Source organism: Capricornis sumatraensis, chromosome 11 (genome assembly GCF_032405125.1).
Source record: "Capricornis sumatraensis isolate serow.1 chromosome 11, serow.2, whole genome shotgun sequence".
Classification (NCBI taxonomy): Eukaryota; Metazoa; Chordata; class Mammalia; order Artiodactyla; family Bovidae; genus Capricornis; species Capricornis sumatraensis.
Genome location: NC_091079.1, coordinates 39,825,730 through 39,846,575, shown reverse-complemented (window position 1 = coordinate 39,846,575; position 20,846 = coordinate 39,825,730). Strand labels below are relative to the sequence as shown.

The 20,846-nt window shown below is 39.8% G+C and overlaps 1 protein-coding gene across 2 annotated transcripts in view; it reads right to left on the bottom strand.

Annotated features, from left to right (window-relative positions):
• The window catches only part of SNTG1 (syntrophin gamma 1), a 140,446-nt gene that overhangs the window by 85,964 nt on the left and 33,636 nt on the right, over positions 1–20,846 (bottom strand). For both annotated transcript variants that reach the window (XM_068983816.1, XM_068983817.1), the window contains exons 7-8: positions 6,141–6,243; positions 1,758–1,840 (exon numbers count right to left, since the gene is read on the bottom strand). In XM_068983816.1, coding sequence (XP_068839917.1) covers positions 1,758–1,840; positions 6,141–6,243 — 186 coding nt within the window. The remainder of the gene's footprint in view (positions 1–1,757; positions 1,841–6,140; positions 6,244–20,846) is intronic.

Genomic DNA, 20,846 nt, shown 5'->3' with positions numbered 1-20,846 from the left:
CTCAGGCACAAGTGGTGAACTCAAGTCCACAGACACTGCTGTGTATGTAATGGGAAGAGAATAAAGCAGCCTGAATGGCTCCCACCCACCGACCTTCCTCTTTCCGGCTCCTTTTTACAGAGGGGTCCCCGGGTATGGGGCAGGGACTAGAATAACATGTCACTCAGCGTGTTCAGCTCTGCAGAAGAACAGCTCTTCCCCCCTCTCAGGAGAGAGAGAAGGAGGCTCTGATGTGACGGGACAGATGGGGGAGGTCTCCAGAGAAAAGGGGATGAGGAGGGAACCTGGCAGGATGTGAGCTCCTGACGGGCGGGGTGGACACCGTATCGCCTGCCTGCCAAGGCTGGAGGGCTGCTCCGTGCCCCATCTCTGCGTCCTTGGCTGCAGCCACAGTGGGGACGGGGCGCTAAGCCTTGATTCCAGGCAGAGGCTCCTTTCAGAGGGGAGACGGTCGACTCACAAGTGTGGGGGTCAAGGCACCACCCGTGAAAGGACCCGAAAGACAGCAGAGGCGTCACCAGGATGTTGACCGCAGGGATGGATGAGAGCACGCAGGAGGTGGAGGCTGGGCTGCAGCGGCGAGATGGAGCTGACCGGCGCGCGGACCGACGCCTGTATTCACTTCATACACATGCGCTCATTGTTTGAGTCACTCAGACCTTGCCGCCTTCTGAAGACCACATTTTAGATATTATCCACCGTGTGACAGTTACTTCTCTGGTGACAGAAGTGAGAGAGGGCAGTGAAGTACCAGATGTGGTTGGTTTACTCTTGCAGAGACAACCCTGGTGGTGCCAATGGTTCCTCTTTCAAAACAAAAAAGGCAAAGGAAAATGACTGGGAGCCTGCTGGACTTGGCTGTGACTGATGCGCTGTGGTTCAGTGCATTGAGGCCAGAGGCATGAAGATGCTCAGAAGGAGGACTTTGACGTGAAATGCCACAGTGAAGTCAAGAATTTCCAATGGAGAGTGAATCATACAGGTCAGAGGAAGCTCTATGTCTTATACATCCTAATACTTGGAACAGAAAAATAAAATTCTTCATAAGTGAGCTCTGCGTCTCTTCACGTTTGTGAGCACAGGGGTAGCTGATCATCTTACATTTAACCGGAAGGATTCGTTTTGTCTTTAGAATGTGTGCATGTTTCAAAGGGTGAAATACAAGGAAGTTCAAAATATTTCTAAAAGAAAAAGAACTCCAAAGTACAGGTGGAAAATAAAAATCAGCACTTTATTAATGTGTATAAAACCAATATGCTGATTTTATCAATTATTAACATCCCTCACATTTTATACAATGTGTAGATTAGATTTTCATCTTTATCATTTTGCATTAATTCCCTGGTGTGCGTGAAGGTGGCTAAGAAATCCTAATATATCACAAATTATATAGCTACTTTTTGTGAAATAATTTCAAATGAAAAATGATAACAAATTATGTCAAATTACATATAAGATGCCATGTTATAAAATGATTTATGATCTTCTAGATGACCTCTCGAAGTTAAGTCTCTACAGCTTACAAAGGGCTTAGTGAAGACCTGAGAGGAGAAAAATGACATTAAAAAAATTACAGACCTACTTATTTACCTCCTCCCTGGATTAGCATAATTCTGAAAAAATAAAGCAGCCAAGGATTTCAAGTCTGTCAGAGAAGCCAGGTCCCAGAGCAGTTTGAGCAAATTCTAACTCCGTGTACCCTGGGCTTTGTCTAGGTTCCCTCCTCATTAGTGGGGACCATGCCCTGGGCATCTTACTGTGTTGTTGGGATGGTAGTTGAGGTGCAGGCCACTGTCACAGAGCGGGGAGGAGGTGCCACTGCTCTGGTCGCTCGGTGCACCTGCGGGAAGAGTCAGAACATTGCTGGTTAGAAGCCCACCCGCTCTGCAGGGACATCTTCTGTCCCATGAACGTCAGGTCACTTCAGGTATCATGCAAGCCAGGGAATAGAATTATCTCTGTTTTATTTATGTCAAAGCCAGAGTTTTGGAAGTAAGCACAAATAAAAATGAAAACCTAAAGTGGTTTTCCTCTTTTAGGAAAGAGACCTGCAAATATTTATCTTTGATTTCAGAAGCATTAAGGTTTTATTAAGGGAAGCATTCAACCATATAAAAATCCTATTTCATTTTATTACCCGAAGAGGCCTATTCTTGTGAACCATACTTAAAATGTGCAAGATTTTATTTGGCTACAAAGTCCTACTTAATTTTGTGCACTAATCTACTAGCAAATCTCGTGTGTATTTACCATAATTTTCCATAATACAAAGTTTGTAAGTGCTCTGTCTCCACAAGCACTCTTGCTGTGTACACTGTCACTGGGAGCACCTTCACTGACACACAATCAATTTACAACTAAAATAGTTCATATTGGATCCTGATGAGAAAACTACAAATATCTATTTTTAAAGATGAGTAATAAAAAATAAACATTTGTGATTTTCTAAGATTTTACAATTTAGTGATTGCTTCAAAGATATAATAACTTGGGTACCAAAGTCCCACTAAAATATCACAGGAAAAATACATCTGGAAATCTTTAATGAACATAGATTAAAAAATAATAATAATACTTTACAAATTAAAACCTGTAATATATCTATAAAGATACAGCATGATCATGGTGTTTATCCTAGGAATGCAAGCTTTATTTGGCATTCAAAATCAACTTTTAAAAAGTTACCATATCAACAGAAAAACATTTTAAATGTAGTATCTCAATGGATGAAAAAAATATTTGACAAAATTCAACATTAACTTCTACTAAAACAAAGAAAGAAAAAGAAATATCTTCAGGAACCAGGATTAGAAGGGTGTCTGTATTTTAACTGGGGCTTCCCTCATGGCTCAGCTGGTAAAGAATCCACCTGCAATGTGGGAGACTTGGGTTTGATCCCTGGGTTAGGAAGATCCCCTGAAGACAGGAACAGCTACTCACTCCAGTATTCTGGCCTGGAGAAGTCTATAGACTGTATAGCCCATGGGGTCGCAAATAGCTGGACATGACTGAGCAACTTTCACTTTCTATTCTAGCCCAATAAAAGGCACCTGTGTTATACAGAGCGAAGTAAGTCAGAGAAAGAAAGACAAATATTGTATATTAATGCATATATGTGAAATCTAGAAAAGTGGTACAGGGGGACAGACACAGAGAAGAGATTTGCGGACACAGTGGGGAAAGGAAAGAGTGGCACCAACATACACACACTACTGTGGGTAAAGTAGATAGCTAGTGGGAAGCTGCTCAGTAACACAGGGAGCCCAGCCTGGTGCTCTGTGATGACCTATAGGGGTGGGATGGGGGGGGAGGGAGGCTCAAGAGGGAGGGGGATTATGAATAATTATGGCTGATCTGTATTGTGGTATGGCAGAAACCAACAAAACACTGTAAAAAATTTTCCTCCAATTAAAAAATAAATTAAGTAACTAAATTAATAATAAAAAGGGCAACTATGAGCACCCACAGCTGACGGCACACTTAACAGTGAAAAGCTGGATGGTGTCCACCAGTATCTTGCGCAGGGGAAGGACATCAGCACTTGGGACACACTTCATTCAACACATTACTAGAGGACCACCCCATTACTATGTGAAAAATCAAGAAAAAACAAGGAATTAAAGAAATATAGCTTGGAAAGAGATAAGCAAAACTCACTATTTGCAGTTGACATAGCTTCATATGTAGAAAAATTTTTACAAAGCACAAAAAATCTTATTAGAATTAGTACGGAAATTAAGCTATGTTGCAAAATGTCAATATATAAAAATGCTTGCTTTATTGTTTCTGTATGTTAGCAACAGATAATTGGCAAATTAAATCTTTAAAATATTATTTATACTAAAATAGAAAAACATAAAAGACTTTAATGAAAGATATGATATACTTTCTCATTGGAAACACTAAAATATTGACAGAAAAAATAAAATATAAAGAGATGGAAAGATATGTTTGTGGAATGAAAGATTTAAAGTTGTTAAGGAGTTAAGTATACTAACTGTTTATCAATTCAATCTAGTCACATTCAAAATAGCTTTTTTATATGGAAATTGATATGCTATTTATAAAATGTACACAGCCATACAAGGATCTAGAACAGCTGAACAACCTTGAAATATTGCAAAGTTGAAGAACCTACCCTGGATGACTTTTTAAAGTAGTATAAAGCTAGAATGATCAACACTGTGGTTTTGTTGAAAGAATACAGCATGCGTAAATTAATGGAAATCGGATGGTGATTCCTTCATTCTTGATTCCTACTTCAGAACCAAAATGTTGTTACTATAAGATAGATTATAAACTTAAACATGGAAATCAATGTTATAGGGGCTCCCCTGGTGATCCAGTGGCTAAGACTCCATGCTCCCAATATATGGGGCCCAGGTTGGACCCTGCATGGAGGAAACTAGGTCCCAGATGCCTCAACAAATATCAAAGATCCCGTGTGAAGGCACAGCCAAATAAATAAATCTATTTAAAAAAATCAAGCTGTAAAGCTGCTTGCAAAAATGTAGGGAGAGATCCTTGCTACTATGGGATAGGCAAATATTTTTTAGAGAAGATACAGAAAACCAAAAGCATATACAATGAAAACAACAACAAATGATAAATTAGATCTGATAAAAATAAAATTAAACTCTCACAAAGAGTTGTACAAACTTGAGATACCTTGGGTAAAAAATACAGTCATGCACAAATTGAGTGAAATGTTTGTAACACACATAACTAACAACAGGCTTATAAGCAGTCTTATACTCTCCTGCAATGTGATAATATAAAGGCATACCAATAGAAATAGGGGGGAAAGACTTGAGCAGATACATCACAAAATAAGACATGGAAATAGCACATGACAAGAAGCAAATCATCATTAGTCTTCAGAGAAATGCAAATTGAAACTTCAATCTGATAGTGCAACCAGACACTCAAGAGAACAGCTGAAGAAATTGTGACTATCACATATTGCATTAATGCAGAGCAACCAAAACTCTCACCCACACTGGAGTGGACACTGAGAGATCTGTAAATATATGCCCATCTTAGAAATAGATTTGGCAGTTTGTCAGCAAGTAAATTGCACATCTGTCTTGTTACTCAGCAATTCCACTTCTAGTTACTTATAGTACTAGTTATAGTAGTGACATAAAATAGTAAGACTCTCCATCCTTGTACAGGATTCTTTATAGCAGCTTTCTTTACAATAGCAAAACACTGGAAACAGTTCATTTGCCTATCAGCCAGAAAATGTATTACCCAACTTTACTACAGTCACAAGTGGAACACTACACAGCAATGTAAAAAAAAGTTCTGAAAATATGTAACATGAGATGGTTCATTATGAAAGAAGCCAGATGTAAAAAAATAAAAACAGCTTGATTACATTACATAAAATTCTAGAAGAAGCAAAAAATAATACTTGATGGCAAGAAATCAAGTCATTGGTTTTTTGTGGGAATGTTGTTTATAGGAAGATGCACAGCAGAACCATTTTATGATCTATATGCATGTGGACTGAGCAAACGTGTGTTTATCAAAACTGATCCAACTGAGAATTGAGGATCTTTGCATTTCATTTTATGTAACCTTCATTAAAAATATACTCTTCTTTGATTTTAGCAAAACCTGTAAGATGTATGCATTTCATTTCATAAGGTGCAAATAGATACGGAAAAATTTAAGTAGCTCTTTTGAAAATTATTACATTTTCACATAGACCAGGGCTTCCTTCAATCTCCATATTTTCATCAAGACAGATTAAGTGTAAATGCTTATTTAGTAAATTCAGTAGTTGAATAAGAGTATATTGCTTTCTACTTAGAGAATATATATTCATCAAACATTATGAATGAAGTTCAATAGAGATACAAAATGTATATATTTAATATGACACATTTTAAAATAAATAATGCTTCCCCAATTATAGTTGGAAAATAGCTAAATGTGAATACGTTTTGAAACAAAAACAACAGCTGTTCCCTTTGGAGAAAGGTTAATTGAACGCTTTGTGATATTAAGACAAAATGTTTGTATTCAGGTAGAAATCGCAACGTTGAAAAGAAGCTGCTAATTACTGTCAGGAAATAATGGTTCAGAAAGCAAGCATGACGTGAGCATTTTACCTATCCTTCACAAATGCTTACATGCACAGTCTTCGTTCAGTGACAGTTTGAGGAAAGCGGGTGCTCGTTTCAAGAATGAGACTGTCAGGGTCACCTCTTCTCCAGCATTCCGAAGAACTTGAACCTAATAGAAAACATAAAAATGATACCACTATCAGTGTGTCGGCAAACATTTCTGTGATTGCAGCACCTTAAAGTAATGGGTGGTCTTTTCCAGCTCTCATAGCTTGTGATGTGGCTGGAAACATTCAGTGGAAGGTGCACAGGATGAATGAGCTAAGCTGCAGGCACTCAGCCTTCACAGTCTCCCTCCCCGCACCATTCTGTGTCCCTATTCACATACGATGTCATTATCCTTCATTTACATTCATCAAGACTCTCTTGAGTTTATGGTCCATCTTAGGTCTACAGAAAGATCTATATTTGTGAATTTACTGAATATTCATCGACCATCCCTCGATACTCTATTTGGAGATCTAGGAGAAAATTACCCTGCAGATGTTGACCAGAGTGCTAATTCTAATTAAATTGTTCCAGTGCACTCATACATGTTTGAAAAAAATAAATAGGTATTGCTTTTCCATTATATCATTGCATATTTTCTTCTCTTTCCCTGAAAATATAGGACAACTCTCCACACTTTCCAAATTATAGAATTACTAGGTCTATTTCTACCAGTTAAGTAACGGTCATTTACCAAAATATTATAACAAGACAAATGTTAGCAATATTGAAAGAAGTTCAGAAAGCTGAGGATTATTTATAGCAAACATATCTAGAAAAGATATAAGTATATCTATAATTTTAAAAACTCACATAGACTAAGAGGAGAATTAAGAATAAATAGTGAGGAAGCAGTTAATAACCACGGCGACATAATTTGTTATTAAACTTATAGAAAAATGATCATCATAAAATCATTGAAGAACTGACTATGAAAATGGTTTAGAATGACTTCTGGTCCCTATGTGCTATGCGCATGTTAAGTTGCTTCAGTCGTGTCCAACTCTTTGAGAGCCCATAGTCTGTAGCCCACCAGGCTCCTCTGTCCACGGGATTTCCCTGGCAAGAATACTGGAGTAGGTTGCCATTTCCTCCTCCAGGGGATCTCCTAACCCAGAGATCCAGACTGCATCTCCTGCATTGCAGCGGGATTGTTTACCGCTCAGCCGACCGGGGAAGCCCCCCAAATCAAATGAAATTATAGAAATAAAAAGCAAAATAGCATAAACAACTTTGCTGGATTGGCCCTAACCCTGACTTGAGGACAGAACAATAACATTAACCCAGTCTGAGCATTAGATAAGATACACACACACACAGACACACATACACACACATACACACGACACACACAAATAATATATAGCATCATGTTAAAAGTAGGAAATTTTTTAAATGAAAAAATTATATAATCATTTTAATAGATATAAAGAAGCCTTTGATTACATTCATTCGATTCATCTGATAAAAGCTCATAGAAAATTGAGTATACAAAGAAGTATCCTTCATATTATAAAGAGATACACAAAAAATGTATAAGAAACATCACAGCTAATGGTGAATTACTGAGACATTTCTCTTTGAGATCAGAAATGTGACAAAAATGGCCACCAATTTCATTTCTCCTTAATCTTTCTTCAGGTTTTACTGTAATAAGGCAAGAACAGAGCTAATAAAAATCATTAAAATTGAATAGAAGAAATGAAACACATTATTCAGAGGTAACATGGTTTTTGAATATAGAAAATCCTTGAAGAGCCTATAACTCACCATCACTGCATGGTGAGTTATTAAGTGAGTTTAGTGTGGAATATCACAGATACAAAGTAATGTATAGTGATCAACTGGCTTTGATTTAATATCAACAAATAAATACAAGGTTAGCTGAAGTGGAGGAAGATGGTGTATCATGGACACCCCCGGACATAATACTGTGAGTATATCAGTTCTCTTCTACTTTCCCATGGATTCAAGATAATCCCATGCAAAGTTCCCTTTTTTTTTTTAGTTTTTAGCTTAGTAAGAATTTATGAACTTGGCTTGTTTCACAGTGGCATTTAATGTTTATATAATCATTATTATACAAGTGCACTGGAGTGTGTGAGGCAGTGGAAAGCAGCCACTAAATGCACACATTCTACAGCAAGGGTGCAATACATAACATCCAATGTTAGATAAAAAACAACACTGTGAGAATCTCAAGTATAATTAAGAGAACGAAGTAGAATAAGTTAAATATAGTTGCCCCAGAAATAGCTAATGGGCAAAAGCTTTTCTTTTAAGCTTTATATTGGTAAACTTGAGTCTTGAAATTTTGTTCAAATGCCATCGAGATAAATAAAAACTTTTCAAAAATTATAAAACCTTACACTAGCAAGGGAACTTTGAGTTTGTTTTCAATAAAAGGTCAGTTATGGGTGTCTTTCTGGATAACCACAACTTCAAGTCCTCAACACATACACATTTCTTAATTAACGCAGAAACACATGCTTGATTCAGCAACACATATGCTAAAAAAATTAATGCAGAAATAGTCATCTTTTCAGAGAACAGGATTGAGATAATTGGCCTGATACTGTCAGGTAGAAAATATAGGTTCCACATCATGAATAAGGAAGAATGTCATCTTCCTGCACAATCGGAAATCAGCGCCAATAAATCCAATTATCGTTTTCATATTCATTCACATTTCTTGACGCAAATCAAATGTTGCCCATTTTAATCAGATGACACATCGGCACAGTCTTTCTCTCATACTGCCTTGGGTGAGTACATGAGCAAAAGCACAGAAGTTGGTAAAAGATGTCAGATAAAAACAGAAAATGGAAAGGGAGCTACTCTTATATGTATAGGCTGACTCTGTTAAACCAGGACAAGATAACCGTTCAGACCGTGACCTAAATGTCCATAAAATCCATCCGTCTGTTAGACAGGAAACTGCATAGAATACTGTTGTGTTCTCTGTCCTTCTGCCTTCCCGCCGGGGTCATTCTAAATTCACAGGAGATTCTGAGGAAACATTTAGCCACCCACCACCGCTGTGGTATATGAAGCCAAAAATGCTCATAGCTGGAGGTTATTTTACCATTTTGTTTTCTAAAGACTGTATTTTTGTAGGGCAGTCTCAGGTTCTCAGCCAACTGGAGGGGAAAGTACAGAGATTTCACCTGGGCCCCCTGTCCCCTAGAAATACAGCCTCCCCGTAGTCAACACACTGGAGCGGAGTGGGACATTTGATACAAGTTATGAACCTGCACTGGCATGTCAGCTCCACTCAGAGTGCGCAGCTGATGGGAGGGTTTAGTCTTGGTGGTGAGCCTGCTGTGGGTTCCACATACCACACACACACAGACACACACCACACACACACAGAGACCACACACACACACAGACACACCACACACACACACTCAGACCACACACACACACTCAGACCACACACATACACACCACACACACAGGACTTCCCTTTGACTTTGGCCTCACCCTGCTGATATGTCATTAACTGCAGTAAATGATTTCCTTAGAGTCCTGACCTCTGGAGGAAAAGGAAATTGAGCATGACTTTGAGGAATGGTCTTAAACAAACATCTCTTCAGACAAAACAGCTAAGCTGGCACTAGATACGACACCGAGCTTTATTATCCATGTTGAGATGGTGACCACCTGTGGACACTGAGTGAACAAAGCATTTCCTTATATAACCATATTTATCTACATTAATTGTGGGGGGAAATAATGTCCTTATTGTGTGGGGCTCTCTTCAGTGGGACTAGTCCTCTGCTTCCCACTTTCACATGTAAATTTGAGGGGAGACTGTGGAGCAGTGGCGGGGGGCACACGCCCCTCTCTGTGAAGATAGGTGTGCGTGTCCGCACCTGCAGGTGACAGGCGGGCTCAGAGTGCTGCCAGCGTTCAGGGCGGAGACAGGGCCTTCTCAGGAAAGAGACATCTGGTCAAGGACGGAGCCTACAGTTCCCACGAACCCTGGTGCCGGTGCATGTGTGTTTAAGTCCTTTCCGACTCTGTACGACTCTGGCGGGACTGTAGCCCACCAGATTGGACAGTAAGTCATGTGTGACAGCAGGAACTGCCCAGCTGGAAAATGCGGTGCAGAACTGCATACAGAAAATCCCACCACCCCTGGAAGTAGCGGGTGGATCAACATGAGAAGGCAAGCATCACATGAAATTTGGAAAATAAGAAAGTGCAAAAGAAGAAAGAAGTTTGGGGTAACTTAGAAATACCATCTCTTGCCACAAAGTGACACTGAACAGTGGTGGAAAAGCTGAGGACAGATGGAGGGAGGGATGGGGGATTTGGATTACTGTGGACATCACAACTGGAGAAAGGTGCTGTGACGTTCCTGAGGATGAATCTCGCCCATTCAGTCATTTCATCACCTTTCCTGCATTTTAATTTGTGGGAAATAGTCCACATACACAAATAAGTACAAAAGGATCCCTTATATAGATATTTCAAGTCCAAATGTTACGTTCTCATAAAATTTAAAAAAAATCACAGCAAAAATGTATATATAGTTGTATGTTTTAAAAAGAACTACTAAATTTTTAGTACTTCTGAATTCCTAAAATTTCACCCTAAAATAGTGTGCGAGTATGTAGTAAGTTTTCAATTGGGGTAAATATTACAAATAAGAATGGAGGTTGACTAAATAACAATGTCAGCTCTAATAACCAGGATATAGTAATAACTATTAATGAATTTCAATATGGAAAAGAATCATTTACTTTAGTGAGGTAAGGATGTAGAACACCTGATCCACTTTTACTGTAATATTTGAAGCTATAACTAAAAATTCCATCACTTTAAAAGACCTCATTAAAATAAGATTCTATGTAATAAAAGTGGGTGAAATGCCACATTCTAGATGAGTTGAACTTAACAAGCAGAATACATTGGTAACTAGTTCACACACAATAGTAACACTATTTCAGCGTTTGTTTTAATTGCAGTATTTTTTCAAAGACACAAGTACTATTTTACTGTGCTTTCTAACGTTGTCTGCCAACTGAGTAGTTCATGTTCTATTTAGGCAATTTAACAAAAATTTTAAATTGGTAAGAAGTTTAGTTTTAAAAAGTCATCTGGAACAGGTGGGTTCAAAACTAAGCTTTATCTAATTTTTGAAGGAAGGTAGAGACTTTCCCTTATTTTTGTACAGCTCTGTACGAGATTGTCTCAGGAGTGAATTGTCAGGATCTGAGAAGCAACGTGGACTTGGTGACTCCCACATTGGAAGAGCAGCTGAAGCCCGAAGCTGCAAGTGTTTGTTTACACACATCATCACAACACGTTTGCACAGCAGCACAGGACTCAGAAGTAAACACTGTGGAGTTGCTGGTGCACTTCCTCCCACAGTCTTTCATCTCACTCTATCACATGCATCATTTCATATGTCACTTTGAACTTTAGGTATGCCCCCCTCCCCCCACCGCCCCAGAGCACGTGGAGAGCAGGATTAATGCTCTGGTACAGTCAGCAGCGCTGTGGGGTCACTACTGCCTCTGCCAGCACTTCCCTGGAAACAGACATTCATGAGGGAGAAATACAGCTGTCCTGCCATGAGAAAACAGTGATTTCTCTGGGTGTCTGGTCATTTCAAATACTTGAAAATAGATGTGAGTCTCAAATATAATGTGTTAAATGAGTGGGGAGAAAATAATCTTTATATGCTGCTAAATACACGAAGGAAAATAGAGTTTATTACTTCATGATTACTTCAAATTTCAGTCTTCAGAGGAATTTATCGCACACAAAATGGTGGGTACATGGTGATTATAGCCCTGAAGATGGCTATGAACTTGTGCAAAATGCAGGCACTTTATTTTGAAGCCGGGTACGTCTGTCCCTGTCTGACGTATCTGAAATTACCGACGATGTGTAAGGGTGGCCCTTGGTAAAAGTATCAGCTTGCTGCCTTTTATTTTGTCATCTGGAACTTTCTTCAAGTCTCCTGTTCCACTCTGAACTCTACTTTTTTTCAACAGAGTCCCAGAGGACAATCCTGCCATCCGGTACCTGATGAAATGACCAATGACAGGATGACAAGACAGAAACCAAAACAGACTCTTCGGGAACCTCTCTGTCAGTCACTCAGCTTCAGGCTCAGACCTCACTCTCACCCCTCCCTCTCCAACAGGCACCATCATCTCAACCCAAGGACACTCCATGAAAGGGTGAAGTGATCAAGACGATGCATGAAACACAGCCGGGGCCCAGACATTAGCCTGTCTTGTCTTAAAGCTCCTTGTCTCAGAGGCCATGGGGAACCCTATGTGTCTCATGTGACCCTGAAGCCAAGGTTGGACAACAGGAACTTTAAGCTCTGTCTCTTTAAATAAATTCAGGTCAATGAATGCCAATTTCAGAAATCTACAAGCTGGTCACTTGAGATGTAAAATTGAAATGGCTTATGTTCAGTTAGAAATCTTAGAAGAATGAGGGTTCACTGAGGGCACATAAGCTTGCAGAGAGTACTTTCCAATGAAACAGTATCAGAGAAAAACCACTGACTGTAATTCTCACCAGCACGTCCCTTAAAATGCAGGTGGTGAGGAACACTGGGCTCCCTGCCCCTAACCCGCCTGGTTGAGGTCCCCAGATACTCCCTCCGCCGGCTTAGCTCTGTTTGGAGTCCTGAGCAGGAGAAGGGTTCACCTTGTGAGTAATGGGAGGAGAAGGGCTGCTCTTACTCCTGCATCTAGTCTGGCTCCGTTTCCATAGCAACCTGGGCAACTGTGTCCCCAGACAGAGCACCTGCTCAGACCAGCTCCCGGAGAGGAAGGAGATTGATGAGGTGAGGACAGTCAGACCACTGGACCTACAAGGCCGTCGCTCACCAGCATGGCTGGCAGTTCCTGTCTGGGTTTCACAAACGGGAGACTCAATCAGCAAGTCTGTGCCATGCGGCACATGCTGCTGGGACTCCAGTCCAGCGCTGTTTCTGTTCACTGCTGGAAGGAAATCTGTTTTTTCATCACAGAGCAGAAACCACAGCACGGACTGAGAGCAGCAGCAGTGCCTGGTCAAGGACCCCAGTAAGAACCATCACACATTGTTTTTGACGTTGCTTGGGCAAAGAAACTCAGAAGGAATTCTTGATGTTTCCCAGACTAACTATCCAGCTCCTTCTGAAGTGACTGGGAGATGTGTATGACCATCCCAGTTGTTGAGGAAACATCTCAGGGGGATGCTGAGATTTACCTCCTGACATCCAGAGTAACAGATGGAGAGCCTTTCATCTTTCATGTGTCTCCTCACAAGGTTCACCGTAAGAAAAGAGAAAAATCTTTGAATTTCATCTGGTCAGATTTATTTGCTACCCAATAAACATAAAGTTCACATTATTTGAATAGATGGAGCACAAGTAATTATAGGGAGAAAGAATAAAACTCTCAAAGTGAAGCAAATGTAGTATATTGTCTATCACTAGCATCTGACAATGCCTTATATTATACACTGTATATGATACAGTGTACGTTATGCTACCGGGGCTCTGCTTTGTGGATCCTGCAATCTCAGACCATAAAATCTTCACAGGGACAAACATAATTTCCAGTACAGTTGTTTTATCCAAGAGATGTGAGTGTACACTAGATACAGTTGTTGTTGTTGTTCAGTCGCTAAGTCGTTTCTGACGGTCCAACCCCATGGACGGCAGCATACTAGGCTTCCCTGTCCTTCACTACCTCCCAGAGTTTGCTCAAACTTATGTCCATTGAGTGGGTGATGCCATCCAACCATCTCATCCTCTGCCCACCCTCTTTTCCTTTTGCCTTCAGTCTTTCCCTGGATACAATACTTGTTAATAAAAATAATGCTAATCATGGTTTTGTGTCTTTCACTCAGTATCTGAGCTACACCACTTTAAATACAACTGTGTATTCCCTCATTTTCACAACCTGTAATTCTCTCAAAAAGAAATTTTTATTGCTAATTACAGGCTGATTTTTGATGTGAAAGCAAAAAATTTTGTAATCAATCTTAGATTCCACAAAATAATCTGTATCTGAGCATCAAATTATACTTTTGTTAAGAACATAAAACATCTTTGAACAGACTTTCACCATCAAGTCAGTGTGAAAGAAACTTTTAGATGTGGTTCACAGCACAGCATAACTCTATGTATTATCTGACAGCATGGTTATTATCTGTCTCATTATTTTTAATTTAAAATCCACAAAAATAAAATGATGAAATTATGTCATCTATGAACAGAGATCATCTTATTTTCCAATTTTGATGTATTTTCTTTCCTTTCATAATTGCACTGGATAAAACTTCCAATACTATGTAGATTAAAACTGGTAAAAGTGGGAATCTTTTTCTTATTCTTGATCTTAGCGAAAAAGCTTTTTTTGCTGAGTATGATATTAACACTGGGTTTTTCATTTAAAGTGTTTATTATGTTGAGGTAGCTTACTTTTATTCCCTGCTTGTTATTTTTTATCAAGGAAGAGTGTTGAATTTTGTCAAATGCTTTTCTCTGCATCGATTGAGACAATCACTCCTTTTTATCACTGAAGAGTATTCCACTTTTGGTTGCAGCACAGTCTGTTTATCCATTCATATGTCGAGGACATGTTGGTTGGCTCTAATTTTTGGTGATTAAGAATAAAAGCTTCACTAAAACCTCCTATACATATTTTTCTATGAACATATGTTTTTGTTTTTCTTGGCTAAATACTTGTGAATATGCATGCTCCGTTGTATAACATAACATTTCACTTTGCAACAAACTGTCAAACGGTGTTTCACGGTGGCTTCATCATTTTGCATTTCAACCTGCAATGAGTGAAAATTCCTGGGGCTCCACACCCTCTCCATCATTTTGTACTGCTGATTTTTGGATCGTGTTATTCTACGGGATTTATGGTCTATCTTCCTTTTTTTGACTCTGTTTTGTTTGTGGCACATAATTGTTGGAAGGCACTGGCTCACAAGTTGAAGTGACAGGTAGATAAACATCCTTTGAGGAAAGCTGATGTGATGCTGGGCAGCCCCAAATGCATTTATGCAAGGATCTTCAAAAAGTCATTAGTACATCAAACCCAACGAACAATGTATAAAAGGAGTTATACATCACAACAAACTGGGTTTATTACAGGTAAGCAAGGATGATTCAGCATTGTAAATTCAAACAATGTTATCTCCACATCAAACATTTAAAGAACAAAACAAGTATATTCATATCAACTGATGTAAGACAAGCATTTGAAAAGCCTCAACATACTTCTTTGATTAAAACTCTATGCAAACTAGAAATATAGGGGGATTTCTTCAACTTGATAAAGAACATCTACAAAACCCACACAGCTTATATCACCCTTAATGGTGGGAAATTGGACCCCTTCCCACTGAGGGCTTCCCTGGTGGCTCAGCGGTTAAAGCATCTGCCTGGAATGCTGGAGACCTGGGTTCGATCCCTGGGTTGGGAAGATCCCCTGGAGAAGGAAATGGCAACCTACTCTAGTACTCTTGCCTGGAGAATCCCATGGAGGGAGGAGCCTGGTAGGCTACAGTCCATGGGGTCGCAAAGAGTCGGACACGACTGAGTGACTTCATTTCATTTCATTTTCCCACTGAGACCAGGAACAAGAAAATGACATATAAGGACATATTTTCTTATATTCATATGAGTATTCAAATCATGCTGCAAGCTTCCAGACTTGTTTCTAATATGATGGAAACAAAACATAAATTAAGGTTACATAGATTTAAAGAAGGAAATAAAGCAATCTTTATGGCCATCAAATAATTGATGTGTTGGACTTTATTGAAATTAAAAAAAAAAACAACTTTCATTCTGTAAAATATACTTTTAAGAAAATTAAAAAGCAATTTTCTGCCCCACAGACAGGGAGAAAATATCTTTAAACCATTTATTTATGTTGTATCCAATATATACGAAGAGTTACTTCCTATGTATATATACACATATGTATATATATAAAACTTCGTTCATTCAACAATGAGAAAACAAACAACTGGATGTAAAAGTGGGCAAAATACGTGAATGGACATCATCAAAGAAAATATAAAGAGGGCAAATAAACATATGAACATATGTCCTCCATCATCTGTCATTAAGGAATTGCACATTAGCAGAATGAGATACCCCTGCCCACATGGTTCAGATTCACAAATGTTGAGACAGCAGTTGTGGCTGAGGATACAGAGCACGGGACACTCCTTTACTGCTGACGGAGGGACTGCAGAATAGCACTGCCGTTTCACAAGACAGTTTGACAGCTTCTTGTAAACTAAGTAAAATCTTACCATACAACCAGCAATATACCTCCTAAGTTATTTTCAAAGTATTTAAAACTTAGGTCCACACAAAAACCTACATGCAAATATTTATAACAGCTTTATTCATAATCACTGTGAACTGGAAGTAAGCACAACATCCTCCAATGGGTAAACAGAGTTAAAGAAAAACTGTAGTGAAATTGCTTAATATTCCCTTGTCCAGACCCTCAAATATTATTTGGTGCACAAAAATAAATAAATCATCAAGAGCTAAATTACATGGATCATTCTTCAGTGACATTGCTAAGTGAAAGAAGCCAGTCTGAAAAGGCTACATTCTCTATGATTTCAACTGTATGACATTCTGGTGAAGGCAAAACTCTAAAGACAGTGAGATGGTTATTTCCAGAGGATCACTGGTGTGGGGGAGGGGGAATAGTTGAGGAGGATATTTTAGGGATGTGGAACTCTTCTGCATGGTGTCATGATGGTGGAGATGCAATGCTGTGCACTTGTCAAAACTTGTAGAGTGTGCAGCAAAAGGTGAGTGAGCCTGGATGTGTGCAGACCTTTAAAGGAGTCATTTGGGAGGTTGAGGGATGATAGGATGAAGAACAGAAGGCAACAAGATTGTGTTATCAGTGTCTGAAACCACTTCCCTGTAGGGCATGGGGGAGTGGAACTGACCTAAAACTAATGAAATCTAGAATACAAAAGGCAAAAAGGAAATGTACACCAATTCTCTACTGTCCTCATGGAGTTTGCCCACTGGTGAGTGGGTTAGCCATCCTGATCCTGCTGTACATATGTACTGGGTTAGAACAATTAAATCGACAGATGGCAGATGGTTCAGTTCAGTTCAGTCGCTCAGCTGTGTCCGACTCTTTGTGACCCCATGAATCACAGCTTGCCAGGCCTCCCTGTCCATCACCAACTCCCGGAGTTCACTCAGACTCACGTCCATCAAGTCAGTGATGCCATCCAGCCATCTCATCCTCGGTCGTCCCCTTCTCCTCCTGCCCCCAATCCCTCCCAGCATCAGAATCTTTTAAAATGAGTCAACTCTTCTCATAAGGTGGCCAAAGTACTGGAGTTTCAGCTTTAGCATCATTCCTTCCAAAGAAATCCCAGGGTTGATCTCCTTCAGAATGGACTGGTTGGATCTCCTTGCAGTCCAAGGGACTCTCAAGAGTCTTCTCCAACACCACAGTTCAAAAGCATCAATTCTTTGGTGCTCAGCTTTCTTCACAGTCCAACTCTCAGATCCATACATGACTACTGGAAAAACCATAGCCTTGACTAAACGGACCTTTGTTGGCAAAGTAATGTCTCTGCTTTTCAATATGCTATCTAGGTTGGTTATAACTTTCCTTCCGAGGAGTAAGCGTCTTTTAATTTCATGGCTGCAGCCACCATCTGCAGTGATTTTGGAGCCCCCCAAAATAAAGTCTGACACTGTTTCCACTGTTTCCCCATCTATTTCCCATGAAGTGATGGGACCAGGTGCCATGATCTTCGTTTTCTGAATGTTGAGCTTTAACCCAACTTTTTCACTCTCCTCTTTCACTTTCATCAAGAGGCGGGTTACAGATAAGCAAAGGGAGGGGGCTAGTTCTAGTCGCTCATCTACGTGATGATGGCTTTCCTTGGAGGCAGCCATGTAGCGTCATGTTTAGCCTAATGTGGACATGGACATGGACATGTGTGAGTAGGTATGTGAGCACCTCGGCACACACACACACACACACACTCACACATGCCTCCTGTCCTGTGAGCCGAGGGGCCTCGGAGGCACAGCTGCTCCAGAGCAATGAGCACCCAGCTCCAAGAACGCAGTTTCTCAGATGTTCTCCAACAAGGGAAAACAGGGCCTCTGGGAGAAACGGCTGATTCCTGGCTTGGCAAGAAATGTGCAAGATGCACCTAGAACAACTTTTAGTGCCACAAACTGAAAAAGTGCTAAAAAAAAAAAAACAAAAACCAAAGTCCAAGGACTATTGCAAAGCAACACTAAAACCACTTGAAAAGAGCTTATAGCCCAGAGTACAAGGTCAAGGTCCACAACCCTTACTGATCTATCAGAAAGATGGAAGAAAGTTTAAACATTGAGGATAAACAGACAAATCTCGTGTGCAGCAGAATTCCAGGGAACGTAGGCAGACAGCCCTACCTGTGAGAGAGAAGCATGTTACCACTGAGGGCGGGGTGTGCACAGCGACCCCCTTCCTCAGAGCAGAGCATGGGGGGAGCATGCGGGGCCTCAAGCAGAGAAACCTGAAGCTCAGCCTCTGCCCACAGCTGGCCACTCAGTCAGGAAGGTGCGTACACATGGTGAGACAGGACGAGGATGGGCTGTGCCTCTGTGGCCTTCCTCCTGAAACACAAACGCCCAGTCTAGTTGCAAGAAAAACACCAGAAAACTCCCAGTTGAGACATATTGCACAAAACAGCTGAGCAATACTCCTCAAACCTGTGAGTGTTATCGAAGAAAGAAGCCCTGGAAACTATGACGGCCCGGAGGAGCCATAGGACACTTGACAACTCCCTGTAATCTGGCTTGGATCCTGGGACAGGAAAAGAAACATTGGGCAAAAACCAAAGAAATGAAATGAAGTACAGACCCCTGTTAATAGCCAGATAGCGACTGGCTGAGAGTCTGTAGCCAGGAGGAAAATTAATTAACTTATCTCCTGTGCTGTCTCTATTCATAACCTAATTAGGGGACAGACCTGTGAGAAGGAACTCCTAAAGGTGTTAATGAGAACCTAAGGATGTAAAAAAGGCAAGTTCTGGATATTTTATTGCTTTTCAAAATTCACAGATTCAATAAACAATATTTCCCACATTTTTGCCTTTGCACTTAATATTTCCCAAACCAGTGGGATATATTAAAAGTTAAATTATTTCATGTGTGGCTTTAGTTGGTGGTAGTTGATACAAAGGAAAAAAGTCCAGTATAGTCATAGTCCTTGAGGAAAATATTAATCGGTTAGATCTTAAAACCTATTTCCAAACTGAGAACATACTGGGAATTGTCAGCAGTTAGGTAAAACATGGTGTGTAACTCAGTGACAAGTTAACCTTTTCGTCAAGGTCTAAATTGATCTGTAGTCCCAAGTCACATCCTGAATGTGTTTCTTGGTAACTCACAAAACCTCTAGTATATAAACTAATGCCTCATTTTCAGATGATGTGATATAAACCCTTGCAATGTCATTTTCTGATTGAGCTAAAAAGGTAAATGTTATTTTTATTTCAATGAAAATTTTGAATTAAGCACATATTATAACAATCAACATTATATTAAGCAATATTTTATGTTTCTCATCAAAATTTGATACCATTGCTTGAATGAATCCTTTAATTTACATAATTTGAGCTCCTTCTGCTGTTGTAAAAATTACACACTCTGGTAGAGTTTGGTTCAAATTCACAAATTCAGAATTAGAGTGATAGTTATTTTCACTTCTAATTATCTAATGCTCTTTATGAGTAAGGTCATAACAACAAAGAGTGGATGAAACTCTTTTTTAGGACATGTATGTCTCAAAGTTGGTGCCTGGGCTAATCCTTTTTGATATGGAAACTGGGAGCTTTCCTTTCTTGATTTCTTGTATCAAGAGGCCTCCCAGGGTGGGGTGGGTACAGCCTGGAGTGGAGATCACTCACCCCAACTGGCAACGTGAGAAACAGATGCAGAAGCCATGATGATCTATTTCTAGGCATTTGGGTAAAGAACTCCATTAACACAATCCCCTGAGCACCCAGGGGTGAGGAGGAGGGATCCCCATGTACACAGTCCAGCCTACAGCACATCACAGAAGCCATGGCTTCCTGTAGAAGGCAGCTAAGAACGATGCTGCTTCTAACAGCAGTGACCTGTGCAGGTGAACAAGAGAGAATCAGGTGCACAAACAACCTACGGTCATACCTTCTCAGTTTCTTTCTAAATTAAGGACTCTGAGGCACTGACTGAGGCACTAAAACTATCCATACCTCTCAGCTTGTGGTGCCTTTTTCTGCCCCTGTAAGTCTGGTCTTAAACATTTAATTAAAATCAGCCCCATTGAGGTGTCAGTCAGTTTGCTTACTTAGATAATTGACAATGAAGATAAAAAGTTGCTAATCGCTGTTGCAAAGTGAAAGACTGGAACCAGGTAAAAAAAAAATCAGTATCTACATTTTAAAGCTGATAAGTTTAAACTTCTCAAAAGAATAAAAGCTTATTATAAAGGGCCACATACAATTTGCAATACAATCTCAAGTCCCTTTTCTTTGAAACAGAATGAACACAGTTCAAGCATGTTCCAATCTTTTAGACTGTAGCCATGAAATTAAAAGACACTTGCTCCTTAGAAGAAAAGCTGTGACAAACCTAGTAGCATACTAAAAAGCAGCGACATCAATTTTCTGACAAAGGATTGCGTTGTCAAGTCTATGGTTTTTCCA